The sequence below is a fragment of the Amblyomma mixtum genome, chromosome 9, assembly GCF_055824585.1.
Source record: "Amblyomma mixtum isolate Tamu chromosome 9, ASM5582458v1, whole genome shotgun sequence".
Lineage (NCBI taxonomy): Eukaryota > Metazoa > Arthropoda > Arachnida > Ixodida > Ixodidae > Amblyomma > Amblyomma mixtum.
The window spans coordinates 16,556,129-16,570,275 of NC_143020.1; the positions used below are offsets into that span (position 1 = coordinate 16,556,129).

General features: G+C 49.0%; 1 protein-coding gene across 2 annotated transcripts in view; it reads left to right on the forward strand.

The window, feature by feature from the left end:
- Positions 1–14,147, forward strand: part of LOC149328391 (uncharacterized) — a 223,805-nt gene that overhangs the window by 152,284 nt on the left and 57,374 nt on the right. The window contains exons 4-5 of one of the 2 annotated variants that reach the window (XM_089561824.1): positions 2,536–2,779; positions 3,663–3,935. In XM_089561824.1, the coding sequence (XP_089417950.1) occupies positions 2,571–2,779; positions 3,663–3,935 (482 nt within the window). In that variant the 5' untranslated portion in view covers positions 2,536–2,570. The remainder of the gene's footprint in view (positions 1–2,535; positions 2,780–3,662; positions 3,936–14,147) is intronic. The other variant, XM_089561825.1, reaches the window with a different exon arrangement.

The window sequence follows — 14,147 nt, forward strand, 5'->3', positions numbered from 1 at the left end:
TTCCTGTTAAGTAACAATTACGGCTCTATTCCCGTCTATGTACAACGGGGGACAAAAGTAACCGAATCCCTTTCCAGCCACCGCGGTGGCTCAGTGGTTATGGCACTGGGCTGCTGACCCGAAAGATACGCGTTCGATCCCGGCCGCGGCTGTCGAATTTCGATGGAGGCAAAATTCTAGAGGCCCGTGTACTGCGCGATGTCAGTGTGCGTTAAAGAACCTAAGGTGGTCGAAATTTCCAGAGCCCTCCTCTACGACGTCTCTCAAAGCCTGAGTCGCTTTGTGACGTTAAACCTCATAAACCATAAACCGAATCCCTTTCCAAGACCCTAACAATGCCGCATGGCGCAAAGGCGCTATCGGACAATGCACTCCTGGTGTCGCGACTGGCGCAGGGCATCGTCACGCGGCGCTCTCATGCAGTGTGGCATAGTGCGGCATGGTTTGGAACTTGAATGGGGACTGTGTTCTAGGTCCCTTAGCCTGCCCTAGACAACCGAGACATGCAATGAACTCTTTGTTTGCATATTTTGTTGGGTTTTTAATTGGGGAGATAAAAATACGTTCTCCCCGTTTAGCCGCGGCTGGCCCAGCTCAAAACCGCCGGATCCCACCCCGTGGTCGCGTACGCTACCGAGTGCACACTGTTGTGACCGTACTTCTAGCCACGTGGCCAGACCAGTAGCAACCATGAATATTCATCGAGGCCGACAACCCCGCGACGACCATGGGAAGTGGGATGCTTGGAATGCCCCTCCGAGCCTCAGCGGATTAGTGTAGCCAGAATGCCAGGGGCCATTGTCAGCAATAACCCCAGCGAAATTCCTTGATCGGAGGTATTGTCCGGGCGACCACAGAGGAGGCTACGGGCCGGCGCCGGTCACGCTGGCGGATAATTGAAGAATTCTGTGGCCCCGACTCGCGTTCTGGGAAATCGGCGGGGAAGCAAGTTTATTCACCTGCTGGAGGACTTCGGGAGATTCCTTTCCCGCAGGGCTGGATGAGGCGGCAACTCCCCCTCTCATCGAACGAACTGCGAGAGAGAGTGGAAAAGCTCGCACCTGCCCAGCCGTGGGCGGTAACAAGAACGTCCCCTTCGGTCCATCGGATTGGACAGTGCTCGTCGACCATTATTCCCCAGCCAGGGATCTGGGGAAACCGGACGATATTTAACTCGGCCGTGAGTGTGGCCGAGAGAAGCCTGCTAGCTCCAGTCGACTACGGGTGACGAAGACGTTCCCCTTCCACTGAGAGCCATTCTCAGTCCTGCTTTGTAAATAATGTAAATAAGTGTATAAAGTTTTCGTTACCTTCCTCTAAACCCAGTCTCCCATACTCCTCGTCCAATCACCGGTCACCGGCCATGCTACCCGGGTCGCAACAACACCGACCACGGTGGGCCTTGCTCTGAGGAAACAAAGGAGCCACACACTGGCTGATATAAACAAGGCATTTATTGCTACAACAGCGATACGCTGTTGTATACGCTGAGGAATCGAGGACGTCCGACTCACCAGCACGGTTACGAGCGAATGTTCGCCCACGCTAGGGCAAGGGATACTGCGCGGCCGGATAGGACGAGATGCGGGGGGACGTTCCTACCCACGAAGTTTCCCGCCAGCCGGCGAAGAGCGTAGCCTCGCGCCGATAGTAAGCGCGCTTCCCAGGTCCCCAGCCGAAGAGGACCCTGTCTACCCCGTGCGACGCCAGCGCCCTCCCTAGTTATTAAAAGTAACACGACTAAGAAAGGTGCATTGCGGTGAAGCAAACCACAGGGGGCGAGTTGAGGGTGCATTGCGGGGAAGCGAACCACAGGGGGGGGGGGGGGGGGATTAAAGCGCGTCCCCACAATTTAAAGGACATTGGACATCTTCACGGGCTCTAATTTCACCTTGCATGTTATACTCTGCCATTCTTCACGCAGTGAACTTTTTTTAGCTCATATGTAACATCATTACTTCCCGATGCTCTTAGTGCGCACTTAATGGGCGCATTTTATCTTCTGCCTTATTTGTCTTATTTTACCTTTACCGCACCACTCTCCCTCTGCCTTTATTTTCCAAATTCCCTTCTCCATGCAGAGTAGCATACCAGCGATTTTTAGACGCCGGCTAAATTCCCTGTTTCTTCATTATAGGGCTTCCCTCTTTCTCTCTCTCTCTCACTCTTGAAGGGGTCTCAGTTGCTTTAATCAGCGATAATCGCAACGTGAACAAGGGAGCAAATGCCTCAGGGTGCTTGCCAAATGTTCGACAAGAAGACTTTTCTTCCTCCCTTTGTTTAATTTGTGACTATCATGAACCATCTGCCCACCCTCTATCTACAACGGAGACTTGTGAGCGATAGTTCGTCGAACATATAGCCAAAATCCTTTAGACTGTCGCCTTACACATGCAACCGGTGCACTACAAAGCCGCGCCTTTCCTTCAGGATTTAATCATAGTGCAGCCCATACACGTAACACCGTGACTGCAGTATATCCCTCGTACCGAGCTTGTTCTAAGGTGCAGTGTCCCTTTGCTCTTCTCACCGCAGGGTTCCGTTGCCAGGCTCTCTGATGGCCCGTTCGCATGGCGGGCTTCACGAAGCACCTCAGCACGCACGTCTACTTCCACATGGACAGGACGGGTGCCTCCTCCTCGTCCTCAGCGCCCCCCTCGAGCAGCACCATGACCGGCAAGAAGCCCTCGGGCAGCCCACGCCTGCACAGCGGCGGAGACTCGGCCGCCGCGCCGTCCTCGCGACGCTCGCGCGACACCACCACCCGAACGCGAACGAGGTGGGTACGAGCAGCTGGAGCCTTTCTACAAGACTTCTATCCTCCCGTGTCATCCTCAATCCCGGTATTGTCGTTGTCTAAGGGGTACGACCTACGGACAAGAAGGAGCAGGGGGAATGGTCCGTTATTCCCGTGCGACCACTTCTCAAGACGGCCTTGCCTTCATTTCTTTAAAGCAAGACAACCGTGGCAACTTGTCATATGTTTCGAAGGAGCAGAGGAACATGCAGACAATTAAGTTGGGGCCCTTTTCAGGAAGTTTACACGAAAAGAGGAGATAGAATTATTGTGAGCTTCAGGCTATAGAAGCAGATGTTAGGTGAAGCTCTATATGATGATTACAATAGTGGCTTCAGTTGTCTAGTAGTGCAAGGGCAGCGTGGCCAATGCGGGATATGACTATAATGACCTAAGTACACAAGCTCGTGTGAAGCACCAGTTATTCGAAAACTTCACTGCAGCACCGTAATAGCGAAAAGATTGTACCAATCGCAAAATCAACGAGTAGCCACTAGCTCTCGAGATTAAGCCCCGTGCCGGACTTTACGAGACACGGGCTCAAACCGATAAACTCTAATATCGGAAATAACAGGGCCCAGGATACTTGAGAGTCAAGTGAAACGCAAACCAACGTTACCTGCTTTTAGCTCTTGTGCACAGTAGTGGAGGTAGAAGTGGGACTGACATTTTCTCGTGTGCGGAAGTGAAATCAGGTGGCCATTAGCAAGCATGGCACATATACACCTCGACTGTCGTTCGTGCCACCGGAAGGCATTTATTCCCTAAAGTACGTCGCGTGCATAGGATAAATAGAATAACTGCTTTTATTTGGTACAACTCTCGTATGCGGCCGTCTCTGAAAAAAATGTTCTCTCTTCCACAGCAGGAGCGAGGCTACAGAACCCTTCATTATGCCTTCGTCGGTGGCCCCGTCGCGCTACGACCCTACCAGCGCGGACTGGGACGAGTTCGACTACTTCTGCCAGAGCCCGTACCTGCTGTCGGTGAGCGAGCCCCCGCCGGCCAGGGAGCGCTTCAAGCGGCGCCTGTTCAGGCGCTCGCACAAGTACTCGGATCCCCCGTCCACGGCGCCCGCAGCGGGGTCGCAGAGACACCTCGACCAGCCACCAGCCCAGACCAGCGCCGAGAGACTCAGGTACGCTTGGCACACCGCATGAATGCCATGGGGATGTCCCACCTCGATGCGCACTGGTGCCATATCCCTACCGGACGTACATGGCATTTCTGGCTGAAGAAAATGTAGCGCCATATTATCACAAACAATTTCATAGGGCCTTCCCAACCGCTGTGCTTTGCTAAAGCAGCCTGCTACTCAACCCGCACGCTTTCCGACATCTGGCGGCAGCCTCGTGTTCGACTGCAGGTGCACCTGCTGACAAACTTACTCTGTGCATCGGTCGGTCTTCGATACGATTTCCTTATTACCTCGTTGTTTGGATGAAACCTATGCTCCGGTTTCTGAAAACTAATTTTAATGCTTGGATGCCTTTGGAGGTGCAAACGGCTGCAGCGCTTTCAGTGCTCTTTAAGGTGACATTCATTTCCTTCGGTAACGTTGAGTACCATTTCGTCCAGCGTGGTTGTGGCCTCCCTGCCATAAACCAGCCTAAAAGGCGTCATATGTGTGGTCTCCTGCAGCACTGTGGTGTTGTAGGCGGAGACGATCCAGGTCTTGTGTCCCAGGTCGTATGTTCGGCATCTACATACATGGCAAGCGATGGTTTTATTGAGGCGCTCCTTTAGTCCGATGGTGTGTGGATTGTATGGTGTTGTCCGCCGGTGGCTTGTTTGGCTGTAGCGCAGCATTGCTTGGGCCAGCTCAGTCCTGAATGGTCCCCCTGTCCGCGCTGAGCACATCGAGGTCGCCCCATGGGTGCACCCCACAAAAAATTTGGTGACTTCTGCTGCTGTTTCACTTGGTAGGGCTTTTCTTCAGCGTTGCAGGTCAGGAAGTCGGTCGCTATGATGATCCACATATTTCCAGACGTTGTCTTCGAGAAAGAGCCAAGCAGCTCCACGCCAGCATGCTGGACGGTTCTTGAGAGGGGTTCGTGCGGTTCAAAAATTCTGCTGGTCGGGTTGGAGGGGTCATTCGTCGCGGACAATCTCGGCAGGTTTTCACATAATGTGTGACATCATTAGACAGTCTGGACCAGTAAATGCGGTGGACTAGATGTCGAGCTGTCGGCTCGTCGTGGGAAGCATTGAGAACCTCTCCGCGAAGACGTGCAGGTACCGCAAGGAAATAGGCTGTTTTTTTTTCTTGCTGCGAAGTTCTTCACGAGGACATCATTCTGTACGCAGAACGATGATCATTCCTGGCTTGCACGAGGCAGGGATAGAGAAACCTTGAGTTCCAAGTAATCATTAGGCCGTTTTAGGTCTGGGTCCAAGCGTTTCTGCCGTGCAAAAGAGGTGTGGCTGATCGGTTGAAGGAAGGAGCCTTCATCGTCGATCGGCGGTGGTGTATCTACAAGGGTCTGTTCGTTACAAGCAGTCGGCGTCTGCGTGCTTGCGTTCAGACTTGTAAACGATGGTGGAATCAAACTTCTGGAGGAGCAGGCTCCATCCGGCGAGGCGGCCGGCAAGCCAGCACAGTGCGCGATGATCGTTCACCACCTTGGAGTGGTCATCCGTACAGGTAGGGTAGGGCTTCCGACGAAGCCCAGGTGATGGAAAGACGTTCCTTCTCAGTTATCGAATAGTTATACTCTCGGCCTTGGACAGGGAACGGCTAACGTATGCGAATACTTTCTCCACTCTGTCGGTTTACTGATCGTGGACGGCGGCTAGAGCCACACAGCTTGTGGCCCCGCCGCGGTGGCTCAGTGTTTACGGCGCTCGGCTGCTGACCCGAAAGACGCGGGTTCGATCCCGGCCTCGGCGGCCGAATTTCGATGGAGGCGAAATTGTAGAGTCCCGTGTACTGTGCGATGTCAGTGCACGTTAAGGAACCCGATGTGGTCGAATTTCCGGAGCCCTTCACTATGGCGTCCCTCACAGCCTGAGTCGATTTGGGACGTTCAACGCCAATAAACCAATTAACACTGCTTGTGTCGGTATGAACTTCAGTATAGGCGTTTTCATCAAAGTGCGCGAGGATTGTGGACAGTGTAAACGAGGACACAGGGGCGCAATAAAAGACACGGACATAGAAGTAGACAGGGACAAGCGCTTACTATCAACAGGCTTTATTCGACGTAGGCCGTTCTATGTCCGTGTCTTTTATGTTTTATGTCTATGTCCGTGTCTTTTATTGCACCCCTGTGTCCTCCTGAAAAGTTATGAACCAACACGCCCAAATAGAAGTACTTCTGAGTGTAAACGACGCTGAAATTCCTTAAAAGCTTCCGCTGGCGGTGCTTCTCATTTAAATGGCAAGTCAGCCTTTGTCATTTGGGTCAGAGGCTCGGCGATGCGCGAACAGTTCATGACAAATCGACGGTAACACGCGCACAGTCCGAGGAATCTGCGCATAGCTTTCTTATCGGTCGGCGGTGGAAACATTACGTACTCCCTCCTTGCCAAGATGCGGCCTAGAAACAGCCGCTCTTCTTAGGCGAAGTGGCATTTCTATGCTTTCAGGTTCAGACTGTCTTGATTGCCTGTAGTACTGTTCGAAGTTCGGAGCCTTTTTTTGCGGCTATTTCGAACTGGAACTGAAATTAATGCTGCACCTTTGTTCAGAGCAAAGCGTCTTCTCTCCCATATGCCAGGCGTACTACAAGTGTTTATAGGCGATGCAACACAAACACTAATTAGCTGTGTTTACCCCAAAAGTGAGCTTGAAGGTCACACACACACACGCGCACGCACGCACGCACGCACGCATGCACGCACGCATGCACGCATGCACACACACACACACACACACACACACACGCGCGCGCGCGCACACACACACACACACACACGTGTTGTAGCTCTATTGAGAGATTGAGAGGCTGTGCAGAATATTATCATAGGACGCGGCTAGCCTGGAAACATAACAAGGCCATCTGACGCCTTCGACTCAAGGAAGAGATTAGCTGCCGACGGAGATGGGGAGGGGAATGGAGTTTGCGTGGCGGGCTACAGCGAAATGTCACGGAAAATGTTACCCGACAATGACTGACTGACGCACACAGCCGAAACGCGAAAGCTGCTGCAAATCCCGGCGCGTTGGAAGGAAGCGACGACTCGGTCGCCGACTGTGAAACGTTGTGAAAAGGCCTCGTTGCCAGCCGTGTTGTGACCGACACAGGCGGCTGTCCGATGAGCCAAAGTTCGCGCGAGTCTCGGTCACTGGTGGTGGCGGGTGTTCACTCTCGCCGGCTTCCAGCTGCGCCCGCAGAGCGGTCAAGGAGGACTCAGCCTGCACCGCAAAGGTAACACACGCCGCGACGGAGATACGCCGTGGGGTCGGATCCGCGCGCAGAGTTGCGTGAGACAACGGAAGGGCCAGGTAGAGACCGCCTTTCACATATTCTTTTCAAGTGGCTGGGGCAAAACAATATAAACTATCGGCTTAGTACCTGAGTAATTTATGTTGCCAGGGTAGTACACGCGGCGTGCTTAATCTGAACAAGACACATTGTAAACAAGTTAGCCTTTGCGATCTTCGTGTCGTAATACGCATTGTTTATGTTCCACCTTGCCCTAATTAGGTACCGATGATACTCAGGGCTGAAAGCGATTTAAAATATGTGCAATTTGAGGCGACATCAGCAGAGTGCAGTTCGACAGTGAGACAACTGGATTCGCATGTGGGCGCATCTCATTCCGACACAGCGCTCTAACAAAGGCGTTTGTTTTCACCAGCATTTTTTTTTTGCGACATGGGGTGTCCTTAGCCCCACTAACTTGTGAGCTTGAGTGGTGTTTACTATGATAGAAGATGTCTTCGAGGCTTACCTAGGTGACAGTGCTCCGCGGCATGAACTGCTGGTTAAAATCTTATACTTTAGCTGCATCACCAACATGACATCCAAGGTCGCAAGCTGAGACCGGCCGGCGTATGCCACTTAGGAAGTGGCCAGAGCGTGCCATGCAGTGCAGCGGCATTGCGAGACAACAATCACCGACGGTAATTGCGTGCAATTAAAAAAATCAAGTCGTTTTCTAAAACAGAAATCTTCGATCTATATCATCGAGCGTATTAAAATCACATTAGCACATTAGCTATGCGATTGAAAACAAATTGGAGCTTGAGCAAAGGAAATGGCGCAGTATCTGTCTCACATCTTAGTGGACACCTGAACTGCGCCGCAAGGATGGGATAAAGGAGGCGACCGAGAGAAGAAAGAAAAAAAGAGGTGCCGTAGTGGTTGCCTCCGGAATAATTTCGACCACCTGAGGATCTTTAACGTGCACTGACATTGCGCAGCACACCGGAGACTTGTGCGTTCCGCCTCCATCGAAACGCGGCTTCCGCGGCCCGGTTCGAGCCTGGGAACTCCGGCTTAGTAGCTGTGCGCCCTAGCCACTGAGCCACCGCGGTGCGTCGTATGCAATAAGCTGTATTTCCATTTGTATTTTGAACACCTCACTTTAAAATTTAAGGTGAATAGGCGGCAAATCGCGCTTTTTTGGAAGTTCAGAATTAGTTTTCTCAAATGTATTCTGTTTTATTTGAACTGAATCATTTTTGCTAAACAGTTGTTGTCCCAGGCAGTCGATAAAGCGTTCTATATTGCTGACGAACGTCCCGTGCGTTTCTTGGCAAAATTATGCAAAGGTACCATTTCAGCTGAAGTAAAGAACTAAAGCGCCTAAAATATTTTCTGCTGGGCGTTTATTGTTAGCTGACGCTAAAATGCAATGCCTTTCCATTTTTCAGGGAAATATTTTAGCGGGAAAAGCTATTAAATAATTTTAATACACTTTGAATGACATCGAGTTTATCACTCTTATGGACAATTCCGAGGGCTGCCACATGATAACGTGCCAACAATTTCGTGCAAATAATCGGGGAGAGTCGATCGCTAAGCGTGTTGGGTTTGGCGCAGAATGAGCCCAGTATGTACACTTAACTCGAGTTTCTTAAGCGAATTTTGATGACGCAACCAGGCCATTCCTTAATTTGTTCCTTTTACAAGGAAATAAAACCACTAGTTGAGAACGGCATTCCGTAATGGTATTAAATACAGGCTGTTTCACGCAAGACTTTGCGCAATTTTTAAAAACAGAATTTTTGAGTTAGAAGATCGCTTTTATCGGCATAGCATTGACAGTGGCATAGTAATATTGAATAGACAACTCTTTGACTGTTACTTTTAGGCTCCGTAATTATGAAAAGGCGCGTAGCCCCACCATGAGTTACATTCATATGAGTTTTTAGAATATCGAAAAATCGGTTACCGTCGGCGCTGTGGCCCAACAAATTCTCGCTGCAACGTGCTACAACATTTCGTTTCGAGACGTTTGCAGGCAAAGCAACCTATCCAGTGCACGTAAACATGTGGAAACAGCCATAATTTGTTTGAACACAACGCTGAGAGTAACCGCGTTTTCGGAATTCTGAAGATTGATATGGTTGTAACTTGCGGTGGGCTGCAGGATATGCAGTATATCGCACTTCAGAGGGCGATAGCATGGACGGCATGTTTGAGTATTTTATTTGTTTCTGTCAAATCTAATACCAGCTAATACGAAAGCAGGTTTCTGGTGGTGCCCCACACAGAATTATCTATTGAATGCTTAACCTTGAAGAGTTGAATATTGGAACAAATGTCACATTGTGCAGCAATAAGATGTACGAGGCCAGAATCTGACAGGTCATTCCTGCAACTGCTAACGTCGCTCTCAAGTAGGCGTTGGTGAGCTTCAGCGCTTCTTTAAACGTGCACTGTGTAGATCATGAGTTTGAAAAATTCTCAGCTGTCAACGTCATCATCCGCCTTAATACAACCACTGCAGGGCAAAGGCCTCTCTCTCCCTTATCGCTCCAAATGACCCAGTCCTGGGCCAGAGCAGGCAACCTTATCCTCGCTAAATTCCTAATCTTATCCGCCTATATAACCTTATTAATTTTGGTCGTGCTAGAAACAATTACCACAGTGTCTAACGAAATTAAATCAGGTTCCGGAAGTGGCAGAAGTCTGTTTCTTCTCATTTTGCACCACACTGATGGAAAAGCAGATAACGAGCAGTTTTTCTCGAAAATATACAGGCCAAAAGGTTTTCTTCTAAACCTAGCAGTGGGGATTTCTAGGTTGGCTAAAGTCATTAGCTTCAGAGATATGAGTGGTGAAGTTCACCTAGCCTTCGAGACATTTTGACAGCTGCTGACACAGAAGCATTACAGTGTATATCCAAGAAACCAACCCTGTAGGCTGTGTATTTTTTTTTTTTTGTAAAAGATGTATATTGGTTTCCAGCTGTCTGCCCTACACTCACAGGTAGGGGGATAACATTCAAGCGCTCAAAATAAGTGAATCAAGAAAATGGTTCAAATTGAGGCACTACTGTTACTAAGATGGGTGTAGGTCGCCTATCTGTAGGCATTTCCTTACGACTGGTGATCGAGAGTTGACTCATTGGGTGTCCGTTAGCTTATTAGTTTCTTACAGTATCCTTATCTGCTCGGCCATACTGTGTAAGCTGCTTTTTTTTCCGGCGGTGGTATGGCGAGTGAGAGCGAAAATAACATGCACACATGCCTCAGCACCGAGCTAGAGCCGGTCTGCTCGCGAGCCCCAAGAAATAGCGGCTGTTTTGGAACATAGCATGCTCACAGATAAGCAATACTGAATTTTACACGTGTGAAACAGTACAAATAACTTACCAGCATGCGTTTGTGAGGTCAGAATTATGACCATCAATTAACTTCGTTTTATTTGTGCTCAGAATCAAAATATCCAGTAAAGCGGCAAAACAAACGGTATATCATAAATCATGTAGCTATTTAAAGACAAATTTAGGGTTTATAAGAAGTGAAGAGCGCTGGAAACAAGACAACGCCTCAAAAGAAAAAGTAGCCGACGATTACGTTACTTCCTAATGCGAAATTCGAGCGCAGCTCATCATCTGTTTCAGCTTTTCGATACATCGAGGCAAAGAATTCGAGCAAGATATGTATGTACAATTACAGACAACTTTTTATTTTTCACACATGTTCCTTCTTCAAGAAACACTCCACTAACAGTTCTTGACTGTCATGAAGGAAGCTTTTTGGACGGAGAAATAGATGGATATATGCTGGACATGCTGCACCAATGCCTGGTTCTCAAAGACGAGATCTGCGCAAATATTTCGCGAGGTTGTCACAGCTGTGGGAGCCATTACGTGCAAGGGGAACGAGATGTTCTCCCGCATAAGTGGTAAGAAACTCCCGCTTGTCTTTATATCTGCATTAAAGACCTCATCCACCCTGGCAGGTGGCAGCGTTTCTGGCACAATGTTCTCAACGCCAAAGCATGCAGCGCACATCTGTCTCTACCGCCAAGGTAGCTTAATTCAGGTGTCCACTGTTCCAAGGGGGCAGTTATGCGCCTTCCCTCTTGTTCAGGTGTCCACCCAGATGTGTGAGACAGATACTGCGCATTTACTTTCCTCGAAAAAATACGAAAACACTTTGGAAATTCTAAAGTGCGCTTGGCGAAAGCCATGTGGTCAAGTCACTGCCGCTTCCCCGAACCACTTGACGCGGGATCATTGGAGTGCTTCGGAGCCATTCGTCTCACTAACTCGACTGCAACGAGACGTCTGGCGAAGGAGCTGCGGTGTAGCTGCCACCGTTGACGCACGCGCGCTCGTTCTACCGCTACTATGTGACGTCACGGTTGCTATGCACAGCTGCGCCCCCACTGGCGCGCCGGTTGCTAAAGAGGGGAGGCGGTTGCGCTTTTACTTTCTCCTTTCCAAGCTCGCGCTCCATTGCGTTCGCAGCTTAAAGAGTGTCCACTGCTGGTTACAACGGACAACGGCGACGGCAGCGGTGCCTCCGCAAAACGCAGAAAGGGGCGCCTAAGAGGTGCGCTCTAAAAAAATAAGGAACACAGCGCTAGTGCCTTTCCAATGCATAGTTTATTGTACACACAAGTGCGTTAATAGAAACACAGCGTCGTTTGTAGAAATTGCGCGAGCTCGGCGCTACACTGGCATCATGCTATCAAACACAAATAAACGAGAAAAATATAGATGCTAAGAACAAAACACAAATGGACGCGTGTACACCTCTATGGATGTTTACAGATTAGACCTGGAGCTTCGATGTACATTGTACGACCGATTCAAAACGCTCAGTTTTCTCAAGGAAGGATCCACTGATCGTCGTTTCAGCATCCTCCTCGCTTGCGGGAGGTGCGGGGTTCGATCCTCAGTGCCGCCGGGTACCCACCGGTGATACACTGGGTGCAAGCTTTCCTCTAATCTGGTGCTCGGCTTCTTGAGGGTGAAATGCTTGGAAAATGAACCTTGACCCCACCTTGATTAGAAGAAAAACACCTTGTGCCGTGATGCTCTTTGGCCGCAGATGCCATTGCGCCATAAAGAAAAAGAAAAGGATTCACTGATCATACGTGCACAAATGTCACATCCAGACCCGGTATCTCTGCACCATTCACTATCTGTTTTATTTCTGTTGCGGTTCGACCAGTTGTGATGGCTGTTACGATGTAATCCGCTAATTACTTTCGTCGCCCAAAGCTTTTACAGTGAACCTGTAACATTGTCTAAAAGGTTACGGCGCTCGACAGGAGATCCCAAGGTCACGTGATGGAATGCTGACCTGGCGGGCTACATTTCACGGTAGGCCAGACGCAATAACGCCTATGTACCGCGCGTTGTCAAGGCATGTTACAGAACCTCAGGGGAACCGCGATTAATCTGGAATCCTCCACTACAGCCTCTCTCACGTCCACCATGTGCTGGTTCGCTACGTTAACAACACATACCACTTTTGCAGTCAACGGCGAGGCGCCCAGTTAGACAGGTTCGTACCTTTCAGATGTCTTCTTCGAGCGTGTTGTCTAAGCAGCACAAGTGGAGAAAAATATTGAACTCTATGAGAGCGACAGCCTCGCAATTGCTGCTTTGACCTTTCTATTCTCCCACGTGGCCTTGCGGCCGCGTTCAACGTTCTCGTAGGCAGCTTTAAATGAGCTTGTTGTTTTTTTATTAAAGAAATGAAGATTTTGCGAGGCATTCTGAAGATGTGCCTGCTTAGTAATTTGTGCTTAGGAACGGGTTTTGTAAAAGTGCAGTTTATTTCTCGCTTGCTTCACTTAGATTCAATGCCCTGCTTCCGACCCGAATAAAGCGCACAAGTCGTACTGTTATTGCTTAGTATTTCTCACTGAAAATTTGAACATATCGCTCAGCAATAAAAATGGAGACTCCTTTGAAAACCACGAATCCATCGATGCCGTCTGTCGGCTCCCTACTCCATTATATCACGCAATGGCAGCCACGCTTAAATTCTTACTCAAGCTCAGGAAGCTCGATCTTAACAGAAAGTATGAGCTATGGCCTCCTGCTATACAAACGTACCGTAGGCTGCGAAAAATTTACCTTTTTAAATAAACGATTTAAAATGAACTTGCAAATAGAAAGTTTAAAATAAAAGTACCGCCTGTATTCCTGATAGAACGAACGGGCCTCTAGACTATTACTGTCGGGTAGTTATAACAAATCATGCGCGCGATCATCTGATGATATTCTGAAACTTTTCTTGAGCTTTCAAGAATGTCCCTCTCAAACCACAGTGAGAGTACCGCCATCCATTAAGTTTTTCAATCGCTATGTGCGAAAAGGCAAGACCTTAGCAGCCTTTCAGGGTCGCTTCCTGCGCCTATCTGAGCGCCCTTTTGCATGTTTCCTTTTTTTCGGCGCTCAGAATGCAAGCCATTTTGAACAAACATCGCTAAGCGAACGGATGTTGAATGTATGGTAACTGTTCTCAAATTCCAGAATTTTTTTCGGTTCTTCCCCAAGACTATATTGGAGACTTGGAGACTAACTTGGAGACATTAAGGAAAATAACGTCACAGCCCCAAAAAAAACAACAATCAGAGTTATGTTATGAATGCCACAGAACGACAAAACAGTGTACACTTCCTCAAGCAATAACTATAAATGATGAGCACAAACTCAAAAAATCCCACAACGTTCTCAGTCAAGAAATCTCACAACCTCTTGATACCGCACTGTAGTATCAAATATTGCTGGTCCGTTCAAAAAACACAGTGAAGCCTTGTGTATAACCGCCGCACTTTAAGGACATGAATGTAAAGCCATTATTATAGCTCTGCACCTGCAGTGACATCCTAGATGGCAGCACACGACCTATTTATAAAAGCAATATAAAAAAATTGTCAGAATAAATAGATCCTTTTAGAATAAATAGCCGTTCATATTTCATTATTCC